The 22,838-nt window shown below is 47.5% G+C and overlaps 1 protein-coding gene across 3 annotated transcripts in view; it reads left to right on the top strand.

Annotated features, from left to right (window-relative positions):
• Positions 1-12,979, top strand: part of LOC146190776 (sodium/potassium-transporting ATPase subunit beta-1-like) — a 47,480-nt gene extending 34,501 nt beyond the window's left edge. The window contains exons 1-2 of one of the 3 annotated variants that reach the window (XM_084601159.1): positions 8,353-8,544; positions 9,405-12,979. In XM_084601159.1, the coding sequence (XP_084457285.1) occupies positions 9,435-10,376 (942 nt within the window). In that variant the 5' untranslated portion in view covers positions 8,353-8,544; positions 9,405-9,434 and the 3' untranslated portion in view covers positions 10,377-12,979. Of the gene's footprint in view, positions 1-8,352; positions 8,545-8,580; positions 9,057-9,404 lie in introns of those variants that run through there. The other 2 variants (XM_084601158.1, XM_084601157.1) reach the window with 2 other exon arrangements.
• Positions 12,980-22,838: the final 9,859 nt, after the last annotated feature.

Raw genomic sequence — 22,838 nt, 5'->3', positions numbered from 1 at the left:
CAGCCACTGAGCAGCTCTTACCTTTCAAAACATATATTAGGATTTGCACCGAGAAACATCGTTGTCGTCGTCGTCCTGTCGGCCATAGATGAAACAATGAAAACTATATTTAGTCATGACACTTTTTTTTTTGTAATTTTCGGTTTCTCTTATCTTTTAATCATTTGCAAAGTTATCATTGTTATCATGGGTCTCGCACAGTAGAGGTGTGCTGAACTCTCAATTCTGTTCTGACGTAGTGCCCCTCAAGCGAAGCCAACTTGAGCCGTTAAATCCCCCCCCCCCCCCCTTTTTTTTCCTCCTTTTTTTCTTTCTTTTTTTTTTAGCGTTTTAAAGGTAAGAGGCAAAACCAGTGATGCACGCGCTCTTCAAGCAGACATGACGTGACCGCCCTGCTATTTCCACCACCGCCACCAGGTCGCGTCGTCGCAGGCGTGGCCCTGTGCTTGCTTGTATACATTAGCGAGCGAGCCAGAGAGGAGAGGGAGGAGACTGTGCTCGCTTTAGCCACGCTACGAACCCTACGCAGACGAGGCTGGATCGCTTCTGAAATTTTATTTTTCCTCGCTACAGTTTCGACGTTTGCGACGGGAAATCCGGCCGTTCCGCAACGGTTGGCAACTATGCGCCAAGTCTCCTCTCTCCCTCCCCGCCGCCCCCTCAGTACCCCGACCCCTCCGTGGTTGTGGCACGGGCCGTGGGACACCTGATCCCACACACACAACGTGACGCGGGCCGAGGCGACGCCCTTGTAGTGACGTCATCCGCGCCGCGCGGGCACAATGAATCCAGCTTTGAACGGTTTTTCAGTAACCGGCCATTGTCGTCGTGCCTGCCGCGGGCCGCTGAATCGGAGCGACTGATCACAGAAGCGTTTTCTCCGAACGGGATGAAGAGAGGGCGAAAGTTTTCTCTTGTCTTCCGGTTACGCGAGAGCTCGATCCTTTCATTCATGTTAACACTGCGACCCGTGAATCTGAACTCGTGCAGTTCGTTTCATTCACTCAATGTTTCCGGCTGCGTGGGAGAGAAAGGATTTGTAGCGGCTATAGGTACCAACTTGCGTGCTTTCTTCTTTCTTGATTTTGTTCGAAGGACAGATTGTTTGACTGTCGCACGTATTGTCCTATAGTTGACTTCCCGGATGCTGCATCCGTAGCCAGAAAAAAAAAAAAGGAAAGAAAAAAAAGCTGCCATTTATTGCAGTGTTGTCAGGGTTAAACAAATTAAAAGGAAAAAATGTACAATTATTTGTTCACCTGAACAGCCGGAGCTCACGTCAGTTTTGTTCTAGAAAAGCTATTTATTTTTCTTGCGTCGTTCAAGAGCGTCACATGCAACAAACCACATCGTTTGCTTTTATACAAGGCCTCGCGTCAGCGTAGCCAGAACTATCAACGTGATCAATTTGTGTTAGAATAATTTCGTTTTTGGCCTCAACGTTCCATTGAAGAGAGCAGCGTACATGCATGTCAAGAAGCACCGCCTCCTGGGTAAAAAAAAAAAAAAAAAAAAAAAAAAAAAAGAAAAAAAATCTAGGGACCGTGAGGTCGGCAAGCACTGCTTCATACTACTATGAAATAATATATATTAAATCAACCCGTTGCGAAAAAGAGTAACATGATGACTTCCGTCAGTGCAGAGGAAAAGAAAAGTGTTGCAATAAATTATTGCGCAGTAGTTTTCCTCAGCTGCATGAACAGGCCATTAGCTTAACAGCGCGGAATTTGAGACAATGCGTGCAACAATAGGAAGCAAAAATAGAAAAAATAGGAAGGAATGAGTGTCGATGTGACGACACTCATCGATAACAAGTTGCGTTAGCAAAATAAAATACACGAGTCCTATAACACCATACTTCACGAACTTCAACTATTTTCTGGTTCCTGGGTAGTATTCTAATAATCACTTCGTGCTAAAGTATAAACCGCAGACGTTTCATGCAAACCACTTTGGATAGAAATTTGTTCAGAAGAGGAAGCGTCAAATTTCAGACATTTTCGAAACACATAGCGGTTACAACAATCAGGTGGCGAAACATTATTATTATTTTTTTTTTTTTTTCAGGAGAGTGGAGCAAGAGAAGTATGACACGCAAATTCCATTAGTCGCGCTACTGCGCCATCTTCGTGTAACCTAATCTCTGGCAAGGAAATCTTATTTCCTCGGAGAAGCAAGTATTGATCGACGGAGGTGCAAACGATCAGAGAAGTAAAAAGCGGGGAGGGAGTGGGGAGGAGAGAATGTCGCTGCAAAATTGAACGAAAGAGCGAAATATCCTTTATAGACAAGTCGATTGAATTTAAACGGGTCGGCATGACGATTAATGCGCTTTTTGTCCGACGAACTGCAGCGGAAAATTGAAAGTTTGTGGGCTTTGTCGAAAACGAAGTCGGAAGAGCAGGTAGTAGGTTACAGCTATGTGATTCTGCTAAGCTCGGATCAGCGCTACTCGATTTCATTAAGACAGTGGTACTGTCTAGTTAGTGATGGATACTTAGAACAAAGACAGCGCAAAAAGCGGACAACCACAGAAGAAGACACGACACAAAAAATTCTAAAGATAACGTTCTTTGTGTCATGTCCTCTTCTGAGGTTGCCCTTTATTGCGCTGTCTTCGTTCCAAACGCCACTGTATAGTATTTATGAAGCCGAAATTTAGAGGAAGAAAGTTAAAAGCTTGAAATTATGCCGAGAACAGCTTAGGGAACAATAAGAAAAAAGTTGTGGATGTATATCGTTAGGAGGGAGAAACAGAGCGGTTCGTCTGGGTTAGAGAGAAGGCACGAGTTAACAGCATCCTGTAGCGCAAATGAAAAAGAGGATATGGACCTGGGATATGACGCGTTATTTGAGGAATGTTCAACCTCCATATATTAAGACCGACATTCCCGCTGAAAGGTCTTCAATGGGGTTTAAATCAGACGAGGAGTTCTTAAAATGATGCACGTGCGCCTGTGTTGTGTTTCTATATACATGTTTGTCTATGTTGCGCCGCAGTTCTGGGTACAATGCTGCCACTAATTATCATCAGGTGGCGGTTGACCGAAGGGTATTCGCAAATATTTAGTGAAGGCTGGCCGTTTCAAAAAAAAAAAAAAATAAAATGAAAAGATGAAACATATTCTCTTTATGCATTTACCTCTGTGAAGATATGTACCGTTTTATTAGGCATTTTTGAGAGCTCTAAACATCAAGTGCTCGTCAATCACTGTCAGTATAAATGTCACATCAAGCAGTTTTCGCTTGGCTTTCTAACCTGTTACAACAAATGGTGTCCATGGCACTAAGCTTTTATTCGCCAGTGCATGCTCGCGGGCGGAAAGCACACGCTGACTCGTGCTTCACTTTGCGCAGCCGGAAAGAGAAACTATAAAAAGAAATTTGCCAAGCTGTACGAGAACTGCGAAGAGGCGAACAACTAAATCGGGCCTGTAGTGCCAGAACCTGACGCAAATAGCACGCATTGCATGCATCGGATCCGTCAACAGCTCGCGAGATGGAACGGCTGTTTTTCTTCTCTCTGCACCTAGCCGACAAGTGCGAATTCACTGTTCGCGGTTGCTTTCCGTTTCTCGAATCTCCTTCATACTCGCGTCTGCTTAAGAAAGTTTCAATCTGCGCACGGGTCTTCCACGAGCCTGCTGCCCGCCACTGTGCGGGACGTTGTTGTGCACAGTGAGCGTAAGCCGTCACGAATAGTTTCAACTTTCTGGTCGCTTCCCTGCCGCAGTGCATTTTTGCTACCTTGGCTCCGTGTAGCGAGTTGCTTCTTTTCCCTTGTTCATCGCGCCAGCAGAGAATCCATCAGCTCTGAAAAAGAAAAAAGAAAAGAAAAGAGAGAGATAAAAACGGTAATGAAACCCACTGGCAAATGCTCTGAAAGTAAGGGCTTCCAGACGGTTGCCTGTTTTGTTTTCCCTCAGCAGCCCACTTGCCGATGAGGCAAGAGTGAGCTTTATAGCTCCCTGTTTCCCGCGTGCATGCCGAAAGGGATGATGCGGGCATGTAGGAGAGATTCCGACAGTATGGTAAACAAACTGACGCCTCTGTGGGTTTTATACTTTAGAATTTCTTCGCAGAGGTATACGTCTCCAGCTCTGACGAAGGGAGAGAAAAAAATAATATGAAGAGAAAAGTGTAAACAAACCTAACTAACAGCGAAGTTTGAGAGGATTGGGCGTTCGCCAATATTTTAGTCGATCCTTTCGAAACCGGGACCTACTTTACTTTCTGTTTACCGACGGATTTTCAAGTGTGCAGTGTTTTTTTTTACCCTGCAGCAGTGAAAACAGCGTACGCAAACTCTGTTTAATTTCCCTTACATTGCATTTTAAAAGTACAGAGAGAAGGTTCACTATTTGCGCGTCGCGAGTGAGTGAGTGAGCGAGCGAGCGAATAAACTTAATTCAGTTATTAGTTACTGAACTGCCTCGTGGCATATCAGTGATCGGAGGTGCACAAGGCAAGGTGGAGTTGGAGATTTGGGAGATCTGAGCCCGCGAAAAGTCTGCACATGTAATCACCATATCAGACAATAAACGTTTTTTACTCACACTGGCGCTGAACTAGGATCGAGAAGGAGAGTTCATATGATAACACCACAGGTGTCTGGCGATCGATGCTCCCGAAAAGGCATAATGGGTACTAAGAGCACAGGCGACACAAAACAGCGTGCCTTCATTAAACCTGGCTGAGGTGTCTGTTTACCGACGTCGTCCTGAGGTACCCCGTCTTATCTCCTGTACCATCACACAAGACATAATTCTCAGCCCTTCGCCCCGCCAGCCGGATATAGGCCTCACAGTGGGCGATGGCAATAGCATTTGGATTTTGTCACTGGGATGCGCACCCACTTCGGCACGTCGTAGACGGCACAAATCAGCAACTCGATCATTGGTGGCGAATTCGTGAAAGCCATTTGTAACACTCGTTCTGGCAACAGTGAACAGTTGTTGTTGTTGTGGCTGTAGGAAGAAGGAAAAGAAAATGGACGGGCCTGCTACTGGCTCTGTAGCTGAGCCACCTCCGCTGCCTCGTACGGACAGAAGAGGGAAAGTAGAGAAGGAAAGAAAAAGAAGAGGGAGAGAAAGACGCGCGCCGCAACAGCCGTCGTCCACCGCCTAAGCGGTGGCGGGTGCAATGACGGCCTACAACAGATAAAAATTCGGTGGCTGGCTAGCCACCGCCGCAAGCGGCTTTGACCTACTGTCCCAGCCCCGTAGGGCTAGGAACAGCCACCCTTCCTCGCCCGAACAATGAAAAGAGGTAGCGCTGCCTGTGCTACAGAAGCGAATACATTACTTTTTTTTCTTTTGTACCTTTCAGTCTGACCTGGAACTTTCTGTCGAACGCAATATACAAAGGGCCAACCACAGGTATCATCATCACATATTAAAGAACGGACAGTGATACTTCATGTGATCATATTGCCTAAACTCACATCTGCCGCGCGTCCTCCTCAGTGACTATTGGTATTTTACCTACAGGTGAGGTCAAATGTTGCTGGTTCGTTACCGTGTACTCCTCCCTATTGGTGTGTCCCATAGGTCAATATGCGCTGCTTCGACACTAAACCAATCAGACACTTTGCCTCAGAAAAAGCCTTCAGCGCTGTTACTGCTATAGACAGTACTGTTCAAGCGTTAGCTAATGATTAATGGTGCCAGCGTCTTTACTTATCAAAATTATTGCCGTGAGCCTCAGCTGAAACACCTGAGACGCCATTCAAATTTGCCTTTGTTGCCTGTCACGAAATATTGCTGGTGCACAATGAGAATTAAAGAAGCAGAGACAATGGCAGGAGTTACTTTAAAAGAATGGCGTGTGCCCGCTTCAATACGAGTGCACCAAGCCTTTCTATGGATAACCGCGAACGTTCCGAGCGCCCACGCTGCTATCTTATCGCCGGCATCGGCCATCGGTGGACGATGGGCCAAAAAGGAGAGGTTCCTCGAATAGACAACTTGCGCACAGTCCCCGCTGAGCCATCGAGGTGTGGCCTGCCTCTTTCCTCTCTCCAGTTAAAGACGCCGGGTCGTCGCGCAATCGGCGAGAAAAAGAATGGGAGGCGATGGCAGCGGGTGATTGTGGCGGCGTCTTTCACGCGTTCGGGGGAGACTGTCGGCGCCTTTCGGAGGCGCACCGTTTAAGCCACGCCCCTCTGCCGTTCGAAACAACGACGACCGCCGCGAAGCGCTTTTTCTGGGAGTCGCGTGGCCCGCTGATTCATCGGCTGGCGTGCCGCACTGTCTTTAACAGACAACGGAAGAGGAGGACTTGGGCGGTCGGTGAGGTAGGGGAGTGGACCGGAAACCGCAGTTTTCCGCTGCGGTCGCCGGAAGTGGAGCACATTTAACGAGGATTCCGCGTGAAGTTATATGGCTTCGGAGACAGTCTGCGTCTGAACAGCTTTTTCGTGAAAACTACATAGAACAGAACGTCGTATCATCACGTGCCGTAACCTCCCTTCCATGGGGCTTCAACCCCCCCCCCCCCCCCCGCTCCGCTCCCCGCAACCCCGCAACCTTTACCACCCAACCCCCAATCCTCTCACTTCCGCCTCCTCGTCAGCAGCGCTGACGAAATACTGACTTCTCTCTCCTCGAAAGCTTCCGGAAGCGAAGAAAAATGAGAGCGGCCAGCAGAAGAGCAGAGACCGTCCGTAGGCCGCCTGCTGCAGTGAGGATGGAACGGATGGCACTCGTACGGGACTTTTTTTCTTCTCCAAATACAGTTTTCCTGCCGTTTGTGGGAAAAGTGCAGAGGGCGTTCGATAGAACAGTCTCGGCCTCATTTCCTGTTGCTGCCCCCCCCCCCCCCCCTCCCACTCCGCCCCTCTCATCTTTCCACCTTATATCTGTCCAAACCGCGGCCCCGCGGCTGCTCCTTTCTGTCTTTACCCAGAGCGGATATGTGGTGCGCTTTCTACCAGCAGCGCTATGCTGTCCATCTCCTCTCCCATTTCCTCTCTCGTCCTTCGTCGTTACTCCCGCGTGGAGCCCGTCGTTTCGCGGAATCTGCCCGGCAGAAGAGAGCGTCGTAGAGGAAACCGCCATGCCTGCCGCTTAACTAAAAAGAAAGACCAAGGCGAAGAAAGGGCCCTCTCATCGCCGCCCCACCCCTGAATTTTTACTCGGCATTTTTGTTTACTAGTTCGTGGCTCATTTTTCTTGTCCCAATCGAAGGCAAATGCAAGTATCCCGCAGTGCTCCGTCCTGTGGCGTCGCATCCCTGTGGCATGTTTCGATGTTTTGCATTGGAAAGGCAGTCCCAACTCCAGAGAGGGGCGATGACGCAGCCGCTCCTCTTTTCATCGGTAACTTCCCGAACCTCTTTCTCCGGTGCATTCGCGGAAGGCGGAGGTGCGAACGAGCTGTTCATAGCTGTCCGTGGAACGCACCTCGTTACCGCGTAGCCTGTGCTGCGTTGCATGGAGAATGTGGATTTTCCCAGAGATGGAGAGGGATGGTCTGAAAGTGAGGTATTTTTTTTTTTTCCGAGACAGGTGTAAATGCACCAGTGTTCGCATCAGGATGCGTTTGAACACGAGCAGGCGCGCAAGACGCGTGTCTAATCTCCAGACAGGCAGGTATGTTCATCGTGAATTTACCCCAGCGGTTATACGGAACAAGTACGCCGACATAATGCTTTCATTAATTCGACTGGACAAAGTTGAAACCAATATCCGTATAGCGTAACGTGGTTCACAAATGCGACGAGGCCGTTTAAGATTTTATTTTTATTTCACCGTGACAGAGCGGGCAAATCCCCTTTTTGCAGGAAGGCTTCCTTCGTAAGTCCTTCCGCCAACCTAAGCCCATGCTAGTATTCTGACTGCTTGTCGGTACAAAGCCTTGCATCTTAACGCCAAGTCCCGACCTCAATATTGCGCAATTAGAAATGCCAGGCGGAAACCTACGTCAGTAATTGTGCCCCGCATCGGTTTCGTCAACTCCGGCACTGCACTCGATTCGTGCGGTATGAAGGAGACCGCATTGGGCCCTTTTGACCGTAAAGCAAAGTGAAGATTGGAGGAGGCGTCTCCATGGCGACCCGCTTCGGCGGCGTAAATTGCTCCGCCATGCGAGCGAGCGAGTGAGAGCGCTACGCGTCATTGAAGCTTCCTTCAGCCACATCGTGGTTATCGCCCTCCGGATGCCTGAGCGCGCTCGCGCGCTGTTTTTGCTCGATGTAACCGTCTCTCAGCGAGGGGAGCGCTGCTTGCGTTGTTGCTTGGTTCAGCTCGTCGCGCCGATTCGAGATTTCTCTCTCAGCCGCTTCTCCTGCGTAAGCCTCTGGCGCCGGCTTCCGAGTTGTGGGAGTCCTTGATGCGCGCTCACTGAGTGAGCCGCCGCCTCCGCCACCCAAGCAGCTTGTGCGGCGCATGGTAGAGACGGCTGCAAGTGTGTGGGAGAATGGGGCGGGGAGTCATCCTTCAATTGAACGCACCCCTCTCTGCACTGCTCGTGCATCACTCGGGAAGCCAGATGGCCGCTCCGACTTGGAGAGACAGCGGCAACGAGTTCACCGCCTCATCGTTGGGTCTGCGCGGGCTTCCTTTTTCGCTTTTGTCGGGAGAGGTCCTTGGGCCACTTTTGAAAGCAAGTCCGGGCATGCCTGCTGCTCGTCGTTGTTGCGCAGATCGCGGCTGAAATCTCGCCAGAGCCGCCGTCGACGTGTCCTTCCTTTTTGCAGTCCGGGAAGCCGGGGCCCTGCAGCACGTAGAGACACGTGTGTAGCTTGCGCCATCAGGCTTCCAGAGTACCGCTGACTGCGGCGCATGACTCAATCGTCTTTCCTCGAGGAGACGCTGCGTGGCGGGGGCGTGCGAGTGGCGCTCCTATGCAAGAGGAGACAGTTTAAGGGGACATTGTGTGAGAGCACTTCGGGGAGACGAAACCGCAAACATTAACCTCCCGGGGCTGGCGAACTCTTAAAGAGCCAGATCACTTCGACGCAATGTATAGAGCTATTAACCTTGCTCTCTGACTCTCTGACTGCAAAATGAGCACATTTTCGAGATCCTGTGAAGTGTGCTTGCTGCACGTATAAAGGTGGGGTTTATTTTTCGCACCAATTTTCATTATTTTTTCCGATTGCGTAATGTGGTAAATTAAACGTGGTGCACTTGAACCCCTTTCTGCCGCTCTTCTTGCTTTTCGTCTTGACAGGCTTGTGTGTCGACGCACTCATTGCCGCTCGAGGATTTCTTAATCTCACTCGCTACCGTCAAACTGAGATCAATTGCCGGAATGGTTGTTTGCTTCAATTGCTTGCCATCGCAGCCTCTTGAAAACGAATTTGATTATCGAGCTTTTTCCTTAGCATTATATCTTACTTGTTATCAGCATTTCCTTGTGTCTGTGTGCGCCATGGCTAAACCCAGTATTTCGTCCTCGCAGTGCCCGTGCCTGAAGAGCCACCCGGTGGTGATGCCGCGCTCGTTTCCCGAGGAGGTGCACCAGTTGCGTTGCCAGGAGAGCCCCACCGAGGCCGGCACCGTGTCCAATCTGAAACTTCACGTGGGCAAGCTGTTCCGGCCGACAACGACGGCTAACGGAGCCGCGCCTCCCAGCCCGTCCCCTCCTTCGAGCCAGACGTCCATACCGCCCTGGAACCCTGCGAGACGCATCGTCACCTTTGTCTGCCTCGTATCCCTCATCTGCACGGCCATCATCGTCGCGGTTGTCGTGGCCGCCGTCCTGCTGTCGCGGCACATCGCTCACCCGTCACGGCAGCAGCAGCGGTACCGGCGACTCATGTCCGACGTCGCCGTCGACGTGGTCCCCAAGCCTCAGGACTTGGTTGACCGCACCAACACCATCGTCGTGCACCGCAAGAACCCCGCCGCCTGGCAGTCCCAGTCGCGCCAACTGCGTTCGCTCCTCGACAGCTACGCGGCCGAGAGTGGTGGGGGCGGCGGTGCCCGTTGCGACCCCGGAGGTCGGTGCCCGTTTCCCGTGGGCCTCGTGAGCAACAACTGCAGCGCGACCGACTTCTTCGGCTATCGCGAGGGAGCACCCTGCGTGGCTCTCGTGTTCCGGCGCTCTCCCGACTGGACTCCTCAGCCACTGGCGCCGTCGGACCTGGCGTCGCCAGCGGTACCCGACGAGGTGCGCGAGGGTTACGACCCGGGCCTGCTGTACGTCACCTGCAAGAGCGAGCATATAAACAGGGACATCGACATCCGCTACTCTCCCTACCACGGGTTCCCGCTGCGCTTCTTCCCGACCTCCCGGCAGCCGCCGCTACTCATGTTGCACTTCCCCAACCCACCGCTGCGGACCGAGATCTGGGTGACCTGCCGCTTTTGGGCCAAGAACCTTGACCAGTCCGGAAACGGGAAGTTGACCTTCAAGCTGCTCGTTATGTGAACTCCCGTGCCGGTTCTAGTGCAAATCTACAAGTGGTGAAAAGAGACGTCCGCTCATCCTCGAAGGCACCGAGAACAACGTCGTGTCGTTATCGTCGAGATCGTGCCGGTCGTGTCAACTGGTGCCCCGAACGACGTCCAGCAACGAACACCCCGTTGTGAACCACGACCATCATCTCTAAGCTTCCCGGTTCGCAAACAAGTTGCTAGCGAGTGTGCCAGAACAGTGTACGGCTGCATAGCAGGAGACGAGCTATCCTGAAAGATGCTAGATGGTCTCCGATGCAGCTTTAAGTATAGTGAACATCGCCATGGACTCCGTTTCGGTAGCCATAGTGGACAGTTCCACGCAAGTGCCGCTACCTGTGCTGTGAACTCTGGTCGACATTTGGACTCGTCGACGAACAGCCACGAGCGTTTCGCAGGCGTCGCTAGAGACATTTAGCGTAGCGGAAACGTGTACTAGCGTATACACGTATGCCGGTTTACGGAACGCCCGCTACACATACGCAGTGGTAAGAAAGGGGTGGCCACAGCGCGTGCACTGGGAAAGTCTGGTAATCCTGCATACGTCTACCGTAGTATACGTCTTCGCTATGCCAAAAGCTTCTATTATTCATATGACTTACCTTTTTTTCTGGAACATGCCTCCTCAGAACCGAGTCCAGAGAAAGCAATGTGTCGCGCTTTTTAGAAAGCGCAGAACCAACACTCCTATATCGCAGTGAAAAGTGGCGTTTGAGAGGAGATTTCTGTACAGTGGAAAAACTGTCCACACTGCCTTTTACAAGGACATTCCTTAAAGCAGACCTACATCCGGCAACAACTATACTAAACGCATTTCCGGTGATGGAACTCTAAGCCCGCAACGTGTGCGCATCACCCTTCTTCACCAGCTGCCACAAATTCATTCGCTATTGTGAAACAAGCTCATTTGCTGTCAGTCCCCAGACTTGCACAGACTTGCACGTTTATGGAGGGACAGGTACGCTTGGTACTTTGTTGACCCCGGTTCTGTGAGCTATTACTTCGATTTTTATTATTGATATTTTTCGTAATTTATTACCGACAATGTTTCTTTTTGATTTTTGCATTAAGTTATAACTGTGGTGTGTGTGCAAGAGACGCTGTAAATAATGTATTCTATACGCGCACCCGCTGTCACGCTTGTCGCGAGCACCTGAGCCCTGCAGCCTGAACTTTTCGAAACAACAGTAACCGGTCACGTAATCTTTTTTTTCCTCACCTGGCTCCGCACGCATATCGCGAACCGCGTTTTCTGTGCTGGTGCGCCTCATTCAAGGCAGTACGTGCAGCCCTGTACACGGGGTCTCAAGGTAGATGTTTTCCATACATACATGGACGCTGCACAATTTCCAAGACATCAGCTCAAACGCACAGATAAAATAACAGGCAAGTGTATTTGCAGGAACAAAAGGATGTGTTCATGGCTATAGACATGACGGGGTTGTATACGCTATTTTTGTATGGGCCGTACGTTCAGCGAACGCGTGAAGAAACGTTCTGTCTCTCTGAATTTCCTTCGCATACTTCCCCCATCAGTTCAATTTGCAGTCAGTTTTATTTATTTCTAATTTTTTTTCTTCCCATGATAAATGTTGCCCAGGAGCGTGATTGAAGCCGTGTACGGTAGACGAGGTTAACTCTGTGCGCTCTTTTCGAGTCTCGATGAGAGATCAATATTGTGCAAAGCTCGTTAAATCCCTCTGTTGTTCATTTACTATGCGCATAATGAATACGCTCCCCAATTTTCCCGAAGAAAACGCGTTCGTTCTTGCTACGGTTGCGGCATGCCTAGCGCAGATCTGCAGAGGACCGAAATAACGAGGTAGCGCTGAAGACGTCGTTCCGGTTGAGTGCCCACAATACGAAGAATAAAACTGATATAATTAAAAATACACGCATTCCCAAAAGCCGTGCTCGGATACGGAATTCAGAGAGATTAATCAGTTTACGTTTCTTTATTTCCTTCTATTTAATGAGAAACGAAGCGCAACCTAATGAACTCGACACTTTCTCATAAAATATTTATTGGGAAAGACCAGTGCTTTCTTCTTCAGCACTCGTTTTGTAAAACGTTGCTACGGGCGCCGTGGCTTAATGCTCGGTAATATTTTTAGTTTATTATTACTTTTTTGCACACGAGCTTCTAGGTGAGATTGTTTGAATCTCTTGATTGAGGACCTTGCTCAGTGATTACGGTCTGCAATTACGAAAGCTTTGTGGGGATTTTTCGCTCGTCTCTTATTTTCTGTGTAAAATTCATACTTCAGAGCGTCAAAACTGCTTAAGGTTTTCGGAATTCGTTTCGTTCTCCACCTCTGTCGCTGTGCGCTAGAGAACCACGCGTGCTGTTTCTCTTGAAGTGATTGTTGTGATTCTAGTCCCGGTTTACAGGAAGCGCGCCTGTGTTTGTCGGTGAAAGCGGCGTCAGCGCCCGCAGCGCGGTATTGTACAAACAGAAGGCAACTGTTCACCGCATCTCTCGCGTGTATTTTGCCAAGTGCTGTACTCGTTGAATCATTTATTGTTTTTAAGAGCAATAAAAAGAAAATTTACAGTGAAAACTTCGAGAAGAGGTTACCGTCCTGAACCCTCGTCTTCTGTTTCGCCTGAACTCAAGCAAGAATGGCTCTCGAAAGCGATTACAAATGAAATACGATTTAAAAAGTAAAATACCGTAGAAACACACCTGCCTGTTTACAGTCTGTCATATACAATAACGTTCTATACCCACCTTACTGTCCTGACTGAGTATCATTGTCTGATCTTCATCTTTGTACTTAGCAGATGCATGTTTGAGAATGATGAGAACGTCATTTGCACTGCGAGGATATGGCATTGCAAGAAGGAGAAAAAGAAAATCAACTTGGGGCACATTCCTGGTAGAGCCGTGACGCATTCACAATGGTCTTTAGGCAGGCAACAACACGCAAGAGCATATCAACATTTATACTTTTTTTGGCCAGAAATACCTCAGTATAACCGTTTTTATGGGAAATGTGTTAGGAGTGCCGGAAGCTAATCCTCAATTTATCGCATGCTTAGAACTTTTTAAATACATCGAAGGACAAAGTTTATTTTCAGTGACCGAACACCGTAGTCCCGCAAGAGAGTATATATTATAACCCAATGCATGTAAAATCATTTTGCGAATGGACAATTGCATATAATATATGTAAAGAGTCGTCACTGTCAGGGTGAACACCCGAGAACGTGGACTCTCTCTCCAGAGCACCGCGTTGCGTCTGACACGGCCGCACATCGAAGCAAGGAGGAGATGAGGAAGAAAGGCAGGGAGGTTAACCAGTAAAAACAACCGGTTTGCTACCCTGCACTGGGGGAAGGGGATGAGTGGGTATAAAAGTTGTGAGAGAGGGATAGTTGAAGTTTATACAGTCACATTAAGTGGCACATGTACAGAGGGACCTGGATATGACGCTTCGCAAGGGCGAGCGAGTTGGCGGGCTAGGTGATTTTGCATGGTGATGTGGAACAGCACAAGGGACGGGACACAGTGACACAAGGCGCAAACTCCTTGTGTTCGTGCTTCCTCGTGTCACTGTGTCACCTTGCGCTGTTCAATCACCAAGCTTCGCAAGGGTTATCATTCTCCTTCTATACGCATGCGCATGTCGTTTCAAACCCTCTGAGTAGCCTCGCGCTCACGTGTTCACATTAAAGTGGCCGAGTAGCCTGCTCTGAGCTGCACTGAGTAGCCTTGAGCATGGTATATACACTGTAAAAAGGTTTGCTAACATTACCAAAGAGAGCGCATACAAACTGGTTAGCGTCAAAAGCTGCATTTGGAAATTAAAACCGCAGCAGACACAGGACAGAGTGAGGCGACGAAACAAGGCTGTACTTGGAACTGCAATTTTATTGAAAGCGTTGAAGGTTTTTATAACCCGACGGCACATGTGATCTTAGAATCAGGTAAGAAAAGATAACGAACCATCAAAAGAAGACCTTAGGCGAAACAAAAGACAGCCATGCACACATGTAAACCGTCAAAACGCGCGTCATATAAGGAGAGCGGCAAACTTAAACCATTAATGTTGTCTCGTCATATCCTTATAAGGGGAACTTCAGGGAGCTCCGAAATGTCTAATGCGTAAACATTAATTGGATCATGCCGTGGAAAAGTGTCTGTCTGTCCGTCCGTCTTCAGGAGATGCCCGCCGATCGTCAAAGTCAATAAAAAGGTAATAGATGAGTACTGACTGAAATGGAGATTAATTTGACTGTGGCCACCTAAAGGGTGACTTCGAATTCCGAATTATGATACAAACTGCACATGACAAAATGACCAAGCAGTTAAAACTTGAAAGATTAGGCCTCACGTGGAAACAAGACATTGCATCTACTGCAGAAATGACTCTAGCACATGAAAAGAAAAGGAAAATGATCAAGAATCCCAAGGTCACATTGCAGGAAACACATAATTCTTTTTGGAGGAGGTAAATGGAAGGCGAGCTAACGCATCCATCCTGCTGCGCGCGTATAATGGACACCGCTTCTGCAATCGCTCTTTCAAGCTGCCCCTTCCTTCTTCCAATTATCTTAGTCTGACTGAATGCAGGGCTGCAACCCCGGCAACTGCAACAGTGAACAGGTAGACTCGAACCCCCCTACTCCCCCAAGGAACTCACGTGCTCTCTTAAACGATCGTTTAAGCACCTCCCGGTTTATCCAATATAAAAATGGCCACAACTGCGGGTATCTGGTAGATGACCCCTGTTGCCAAGTGCTTCTTACCGCCATTTGTCATCGCCTCCACACGTTTTAACTTCCACACGTATCACCAACTGGCCTACAAATCTACCCTCCTAAGTCTAAAGCTGAATTTATAAGATCTGAATTATCGTTCAGGAGAACCTGTGCCCCTTTACCTGGTTTAAAGCAGTCCTTGAAACAGTGTTAACTTACAGCCCTTGTTTTTTCTGATATTTCAGAGAGACACCGTCGAACTGAAATTGGCCAGTAATTTTCACGCTTATTTCGTTCACCCCGCTGAGTGCTCTGTCCTTTTTCGTTTCTGTAGGTATAATGCCACAAACTACAATATGGTTCAGTTTCCAGACACTTCCATGCATTACCAAAATTTCTACGTAACTCGACAACGGAAGCGCCATCAACGCCCGACGATTTCTTGAATCTTTATTTGAAAAAGATTGGTCCGAGATCTTATTCTGAAAGAGAGGGGACACGCATATTTGCATAAGCTGTTCCAGATAAAAATTTAATATAGCAACATGAGCAGTTCGTTTCGCGTATGTGCAGTATAAGCTAGTCGTCTTCTTGAACACCGTGCGCGGAACCTTAAGCAAATAATCTTTGCTTTTAGCATAAGAATTCAGACTGCTGACAAATCTCCTTTGAACGCAAGAGCAGCATACTGTGTTGGGTGGTGCTCCATATATATAGTGTAACAGTTTATGACTTTATATGCTAATGAGTACATGCGAGAAAATAGAGACACGAATTTTGAAAGTTCGGAATAAAGTGCATGTAAGAGAACGAGGAGCTGCAAGGACAAACGGAAGCCATTAACTTTGTCGCCTGATATCCTTGAAGGCAAATCTTAAGTAGTGCACTACCTATTTTAAATTCATAAATCATCCCCCTTTTATACATCAAATCACTGCAAGTTTCTTACTTTATACTAAGCAAATTAAAGGACAGCAGTGCCCCTCGGAGCGAATGTTTTACTTTGACCTACACATTACTGCCATCAAGTGTTATGCTAATTGTCCCCGTGTCAGTTTGTTTGTCGTCTCCAGCACGCGTAGTTCTCACACTGTCAGCCACGGCGCGAAACGAAGCCAAATTGCTATCGAACTATCTTACGTAATCATGCGTGGTAGCTTCAGCCACGGCCGAAATGGTTATCGATGTTTTAGACTGGTCCCGGAGGGTGCTGCTGGAGTGCGCCGCTTCGTGGACGCTTTGGGAAGCGATGCGCGTCACACAGCAGCCTGAGTAACGTAACACGGAGATAACCCGGAGTGAGCCAAATCCCGGTTAACCAGTGAACGAGGTGTCCGTGCCGCTTGCATTGAAAATAGAAATATCCGACTGGCATTTATTATGCAGAAGACGACGTCCAAGTGCTCGGGTCCTCTCACAGCCACCGAGTTGCTTTCTTTTCATATGGTGAACACAAGGTCGTCTTTAAATATTAGTGCCGAATTCATAAGCTATTAGCTTTCTCACTGGGTCTGATTCAGGTCATGTGATAACATGCATGGCATTAGCGACTCACGAGCTTCAAACTCACTTCTCTTTTCACCAACAAACGTGTTTTACTCGAACTGTGAAAAGCACAGGTCAGGTCCAACGGAGGCTAACCAAGAGAGTTCTACTTAAGTCGAGGACAACCCAGAGGGCTATGGAACGAAAAATGGTAGGGGTAACATTAAGAGATAGGACACGTGCAGAGTGGGTCAGAGAAATAACTCAAGTTATACCGACATTCTAGTAGAAATTAAGAAGAAGAAATGGACATGGGCAGGACATGTAGTGCGAAGAGAGGATAACCGATGGTCGCTGAGGGTAACAAACTGGATTCCAAGAGAAGGAAAGCGTAGCAGGGGGCGGCAGAAAGTTAGGTGGGCGGAAGAGATTAAGAAGTTCGCAGGGGTCAAGTGGATGCAGCTAGCACAGAGCCGGGTTAAGTGGAGAAATATGGGAGAGGCCTTCGCCCTGCAGTGGGTATAATCAGGCTGATGATGATGGTCCCAATTAATAACAAGTAGGAAGCATATTTTCGATAGAGACATGGGTTTAAGCCGAACCTTGTATTAGTAGCAAAATATTCAATGATCAAAAAGACGATGGGGCGCACCTGGCGAAAAAACAAATATTTTTTTAGCCAATTTCTTCAACAATTTTTTTTTCAATCACGCGCCGACCGTAATAGTTTTGTTGCGTCTCTAAAAACAGAATGGCACCATTGGACAGCTTTTGTGCAAGAGTAGAGAGGAACACGTTTTGACCTTTCATAACCGTCCCTTCTACAACAGCAGCAAAAGACAAGAATAAAATCAGCACATATGCTCCTGCCTTACTAGCGATCACGGACGTCGCCCATGTTGCGATGGGCCTGCTTGCCCTTACATCTTCCAGTCTGCAATATATAGAGGGAAACTTTGGGGGCTGAAGAATTTGCCCTTTGAAGGGAAGGCACGTCAAGTCTCCTTTGTCAAGCATGCTGTTACCGCTAACAGGATGAAATCTCGCCTTTTTTAGCTCCCCAATTCTAGTTCTTCATCAGCCACATCCTCGATTGGAACGGCGGGGAAAAGAGGCAAAATTGGACTGACGTTTTCGCAACACCGGTTCCTTTTGCACACGTGCGATTTGAAACGACGTCTTCGAAATGTGCGAGAAACCTGAATCGTTTCATTTTCAATACCATCTTTGCCATCTTTTAAGCACACGTAGATCACTTTGTCGAAAAAGTTGTTCAGGCGTTTGAGTGTTGAGGGGAAATGATTTAGACGTCGCTTTTTTAAGATTTTTTTTTTATTCGGACGTAAAAAAAGTACATCAGTGAATATACAGAAGGAGGACTCAGAGACCGAAAGCTGTATCGGGACCTCTTATCTAGTGTGAACAAGTTCTAGTGCGAACAAGAAAAAAACAGCAGATTACAGTTAGAGGAGAGAAAAAAATCTTTATATCTGAACAGAAATAAGGTAAGCAGAGCCACAATAAAAACGTTATAAATTGTCAGCAGCAAGTTCAGGAACGGCCATAAAATACGAGTTTAGTTCACGCTTAAAGATACGCAATTAGAGATGTTGAACTTTTGATGTCAGTAGGAAGCTCGTTCCAAACTTATAATGCAGAAAAAAGACTGATTTGTTTTCCATAATTAGTACGCGCTGTTTGGAGCAAGTATGTTGTTCGTGGCAAATCTTTTGGAATTAGTTCGTGAGTGTCAAATAAACAGATAGGTAGGAGGTCGAACTGGAAGCTTTACTTCCCCGCTTTCGATGATTGACATTATTGCAGTGTGATGCGGGAAATGGATTTACTACAAGACCGATCACTTTTTTACCACATGGCCGTGAAATACTGCTTATTTGTATAAATGACATTTTCGCTGTTAAACCAGCTGCGGTTAAAAACGTGCGGAGAAAATAAAGGGAAACGGATTAAAGTTCCGCTCTATTATCACTTGCAGCCCAGACGTTAATGTTGTACTGTAGAGACCATAACTGAATATTCAGCCTTCAAAGGTTCGAAGCTCATCGTTCTATCACTGCTCTGAACGACAAATTTAGAGGACGGTGATCCAATCTCCGTCGGAAGCTACACAGTGCCTCGCGTGTTTTCACGCTCCAAGGTCGGGAGAGATAATTAATTGTCCTCTGCCATACGAAACGAAGCATTCGGTGTACCGTGCATCGTCTCATTGAGAGCTGCTCGATGGAGGTTCTGTCACGGACCGCCGCCCTGCTCTCGAGGGGAATGCATAATCCCGACCAGACTGAGTAGGTTGGTGCAACACCCCAAAACGACATCAATTTCAATGCGGTGGAGCATCGATAATTCAAGGGTACGCTTCCTTATACGTCAGTGCGGCCTTGTTCTGACAGCGCGCCTCCTCTCGGTAGCTTTGGGACACCACGCAATCTAGTTTGAATTGGACGAGACACCAAAGGCCGCCGGCTCTTTTATGGTGCTGTGGGCTGACTCTGATGGTGCATTGTTAGCGATCAGCAGAATGGCAATAAGCGTGAATAAACCAGCGAGCTGAAATGGGAAGCACTAGTCGCGGTAGTAAAATTGCGGCTATGCAGCATTAAATTAAGCGCTGGGCACAAATGGCGTTTTTTTTTTTTCACTTTTTTTTTTAGAACGGGCCGCAATGGTCGAATTTATATGCGTGGAAAAACGCCCTTGCAGTGAGTGACATGTCGCTTCACGTTACCTAAATATCATATCCATGTTCGTCCGCGGCTCACTACTGTTGCTTGGTAAGGTTTAGCGTTAAAAAGTAATGCATTAAAATAATTCTTGAAATATGCGTATTTTGTGTTCAGACACCAGTATAGGGAACCGGGGGGTTTATTACGAGGTGCCCAACAGGCAGCCTCAAACTAGTAGCTCGAGCACATGGATCAGTGCACGGTTCGTCAGCTGTCAGCGCATGTGTAGTGACAAGCCGCGATCCGACATCGCGAGACAGGATGACGATACAATATCAGTCGGCAAATTTTCGAGCAAGATGAAGTTTGTCCCAGCCATGCATATTCATGGGTGACAAAGTGATATGCATTCCGAAAATGAAGGTGATGTCCGCATCTCCTTGTTCTCTATATACATGGATGAAGATGCCATTGAGAGTCAACATATTGTTACGGGAAATATTCGCAGTACGGCAGTTGTCCACACCACTGAGGATGATCACAGCACAGCACTTGCACAGCACAGCACTCGTCTGCGTCTTCTTCTTCTGGGAGTCTGTCGCACTTCTTTTCTGTCGCACTGCCCTTCGACACCTCACTACCCGCGGCAGACGCCACCAGTACTTACGCCAGTGATGCCGTAGCCCGCGCTCATGATGCCCGCCGGATAGCTCATGCCAGGCTCTCTGCATCCCAAGACTGTCAAAAGTTCCGGTACGACAGTCGCCACCGTGATGTCCACTACACTCCTGGGTCACTCGTCTTGCTGTGACTCCCGTGCCGTCACGTGGGCTTGTGTGAAAAGCTTTTGCCCCCTACCGAGTTTTGCGCCCCGTGACCGACGTCACATACGAAGTTGAATCTGTGCCTCCGAAATCCTCGTCCAGAGCGCCATCCTCTGAAATAGTGGGCGTGTCCCGCCTGAAGCCCTATTATGCACATTCTGTTTCACAAACGTCGCACCGGGACTGTGCTTTTCCCGAGGGGGGGGGGGGGGGGGGGGGTAGTGTTACTTCGTGCTGACGAAAAAGAAGTGCGACAGACTCCTAGAAGAAGAAGATGCAGACGAGTGCTGTGCTGTGCGAGTGCTGTGATCATCCTCAGTGGTGTGGACAACTGCCGTACTGGGAATATTTCCCGTAACAATATATAAGATACAATTAAAAGTTGATAGTTGTAGTGTTATCAAGCACGCGTGATGTATAGTGTTACGTACCAGAACCAGTCATGTGACCTGTGCAGTACCGTTATGATAAAACCAGTAACACTCATCAATAAACGTTTATTTCGTTGGTCTGCCGCTGCCCATCGGTTACGTTCTGTTTTCACGGTTGCGCCGAGGATGGGATAGCTGCACGATGACAGCCAGACCACCTGAGTTCGACAACTCGACCAGTTTCTGGGGCACTTACCGTGTTCGTTTGACGTTTGAAGGCCTTATTTGAGGGCCACAGCATCCAGATTAAGGAAAGCAGCGTGCACTTTTGGTGTCGGCACTGAGTGATAACGTGGTGTACGTGCTTCAAGGCCAGTGCCAGTCGGAATCGGTAAAAAGCCTGAGCTACTGGACACCTGGTACAACACCTGGACAACCACTTGCAGCAAGCTACACTTTTTTTTTATATGCGGGACCAAGCAAGAGGCGTAAATGTACACGACATGACCGATCTGAGAGATTTCAGTAGTCATTTCACCAATTGATCAGAACGGAGAAGATTTATTAAGCTTGTTAGACCAGATTCCAGACAAATGTTTATTTTTTCTAAAAGTTGAAGCCACCGCATTTTTATATATGATCAAAAATTAGGTGCTGATAATCCGTTTGATACTGTTTTTTACAATGCCTACAAATATGAGTTTTTTATGTGTTAGAGACTCGATTTCCGACGTGGCTCATTAAAAATGTCCTATTTTGCTTAAATGGTCATGAAAATGCACTGTTTCACTTTCAGAGTCAATTAGATTTCAGATGTAATTACATCCGCACGTGGTAACATATTAGATGACCTCGTAAGTCGGCTGCGCTAAACGCTGTTTCAACGCCGGCTGTGTCTCCATAGCCGAAAACTGCGAAACCACCAATTTCCTGCCGCTGTCTTCAAGTCAAGAGCGGATGCTTGCATTTGTCTGAAGTGCGGGGTTCTGAATCTCCATTGTCCGGCTTTTGAATCTACGGAATCTCGATGAATTTTCGACCCTAATTGAGCTTAAGCAACACAGGGCCAACAGAATTGCTATTGTGTTCTCAACTAAGTTTAACATCTTTCGCAGTGAGATTTTTGTTTGTTTTTACTGTCATTTCTCAATGCTCAGGAAAAAGCACGCTTGTTATACTGACAAACAATTTACTCTTTTTTTGCATGAAAAATGATTATAAAACGTGCTGAGACATGCCAGATTTTGAAATAAAAGATGGGAACAAGTGAGCGCGTGCTTTATGAGAATTTAGCTTTTTTTCATTAATGACTGTAGCTAAACTCACACTGTGAGAAAAGCGTAGTGAAAACAGGTCCGTGAATATTTTATGTGAACAAGGCGCCCACAGTATAAAACGAACTTTCCGGGCATTATAATATAAAATGAAGATAATTTTAGCAACTCAGTTATTTTCTCTTACATTAGTGCATACAATGAAATACGCAAAATACATGTTATATTTACGAGCACAAATGAGAATAAATAAAAAATATCAATAAATTTGGTTTTAAAAGTGCACACAACGTAAAAAATAAGAAAATAATGAATGCGTCATGTACAAATGCATAAAAATGCTTAAACAATTAAGGAACATCGCAACAGTAATTTCGCTGAGCCAGCCGACATTTTCAGAGTAGTACATAGAGAAACAACAATCATCAAGTACACAATTTTACAATATCTTTGCACGTTGCGTAGGCATTAATATGCACATAAACTTGCACAGCCCACACAGGCATTAACCAGTGCACAGGCAAATTTTGTCACAAAAGCAAGTTCAGTAAGTCAGCATTCATATTAGAAACAATCCTAGGCTGCACATAGCATGAAGTGTACTTGGGGCAGAGCTTTTCACACGCAGTGCAGCAGAAAGTATAAGCAGCATGTAAGCCGCAGCCCATGAAAATCACCCCAGCTCATCAAGCTGCTCCTTCATTCATTGCCCTCGAACATGAAAAATGCGAAAACACGCCACGGCCCTGACCAATTTATATGAACACTTTGGTTGCTAGCTGATTGCACTACGCTCTTGTCAGCCAGTTCTGAAGGCTCAGTCAGTTTAGTTCAGTCGTTCAGTCGTGTCCGACTCTTCGTGACCCTATGGACCATGTCACGCCACGCTTTCCGGTCTCTCACTATCTTCCTAACATCACATAACTTCATCTGCAGTGCCTCGAGGATGCCATCTAACCATCGCGTTCGCTGCCTACCCCTTCTCCGGCGACCCTCAACCTTTCCCAACATCAAATCTTTCTCCAGCGACTCCTCTCTTCTCATCAGATGATCAAAGTAGCTGAGCTTTAACTTTAGAATTTGACCCTCCAATG

The sequence above is a fragment of the Amblyomma maculatum genome, chromosome 4 (genome assembly GCF_055883805.1).
Source record: "Amblyomma maculatum isolate TAMU_Amacu chromosome 4, ASM5588380v1, whole genome shotgun sequence".
Taxonomy (NCBI): Eukaryota; Metazoa; Arthropoda; class Arachnida; order Ixodida; family Ixodidae; genus Amblyomma; species Amblyomma maculatum.
The sequence above is the reverse complement of the archived record's forward strand: the minus strand, read 5'-3'. Positions and strand labels throughout refer to the sequence as shown.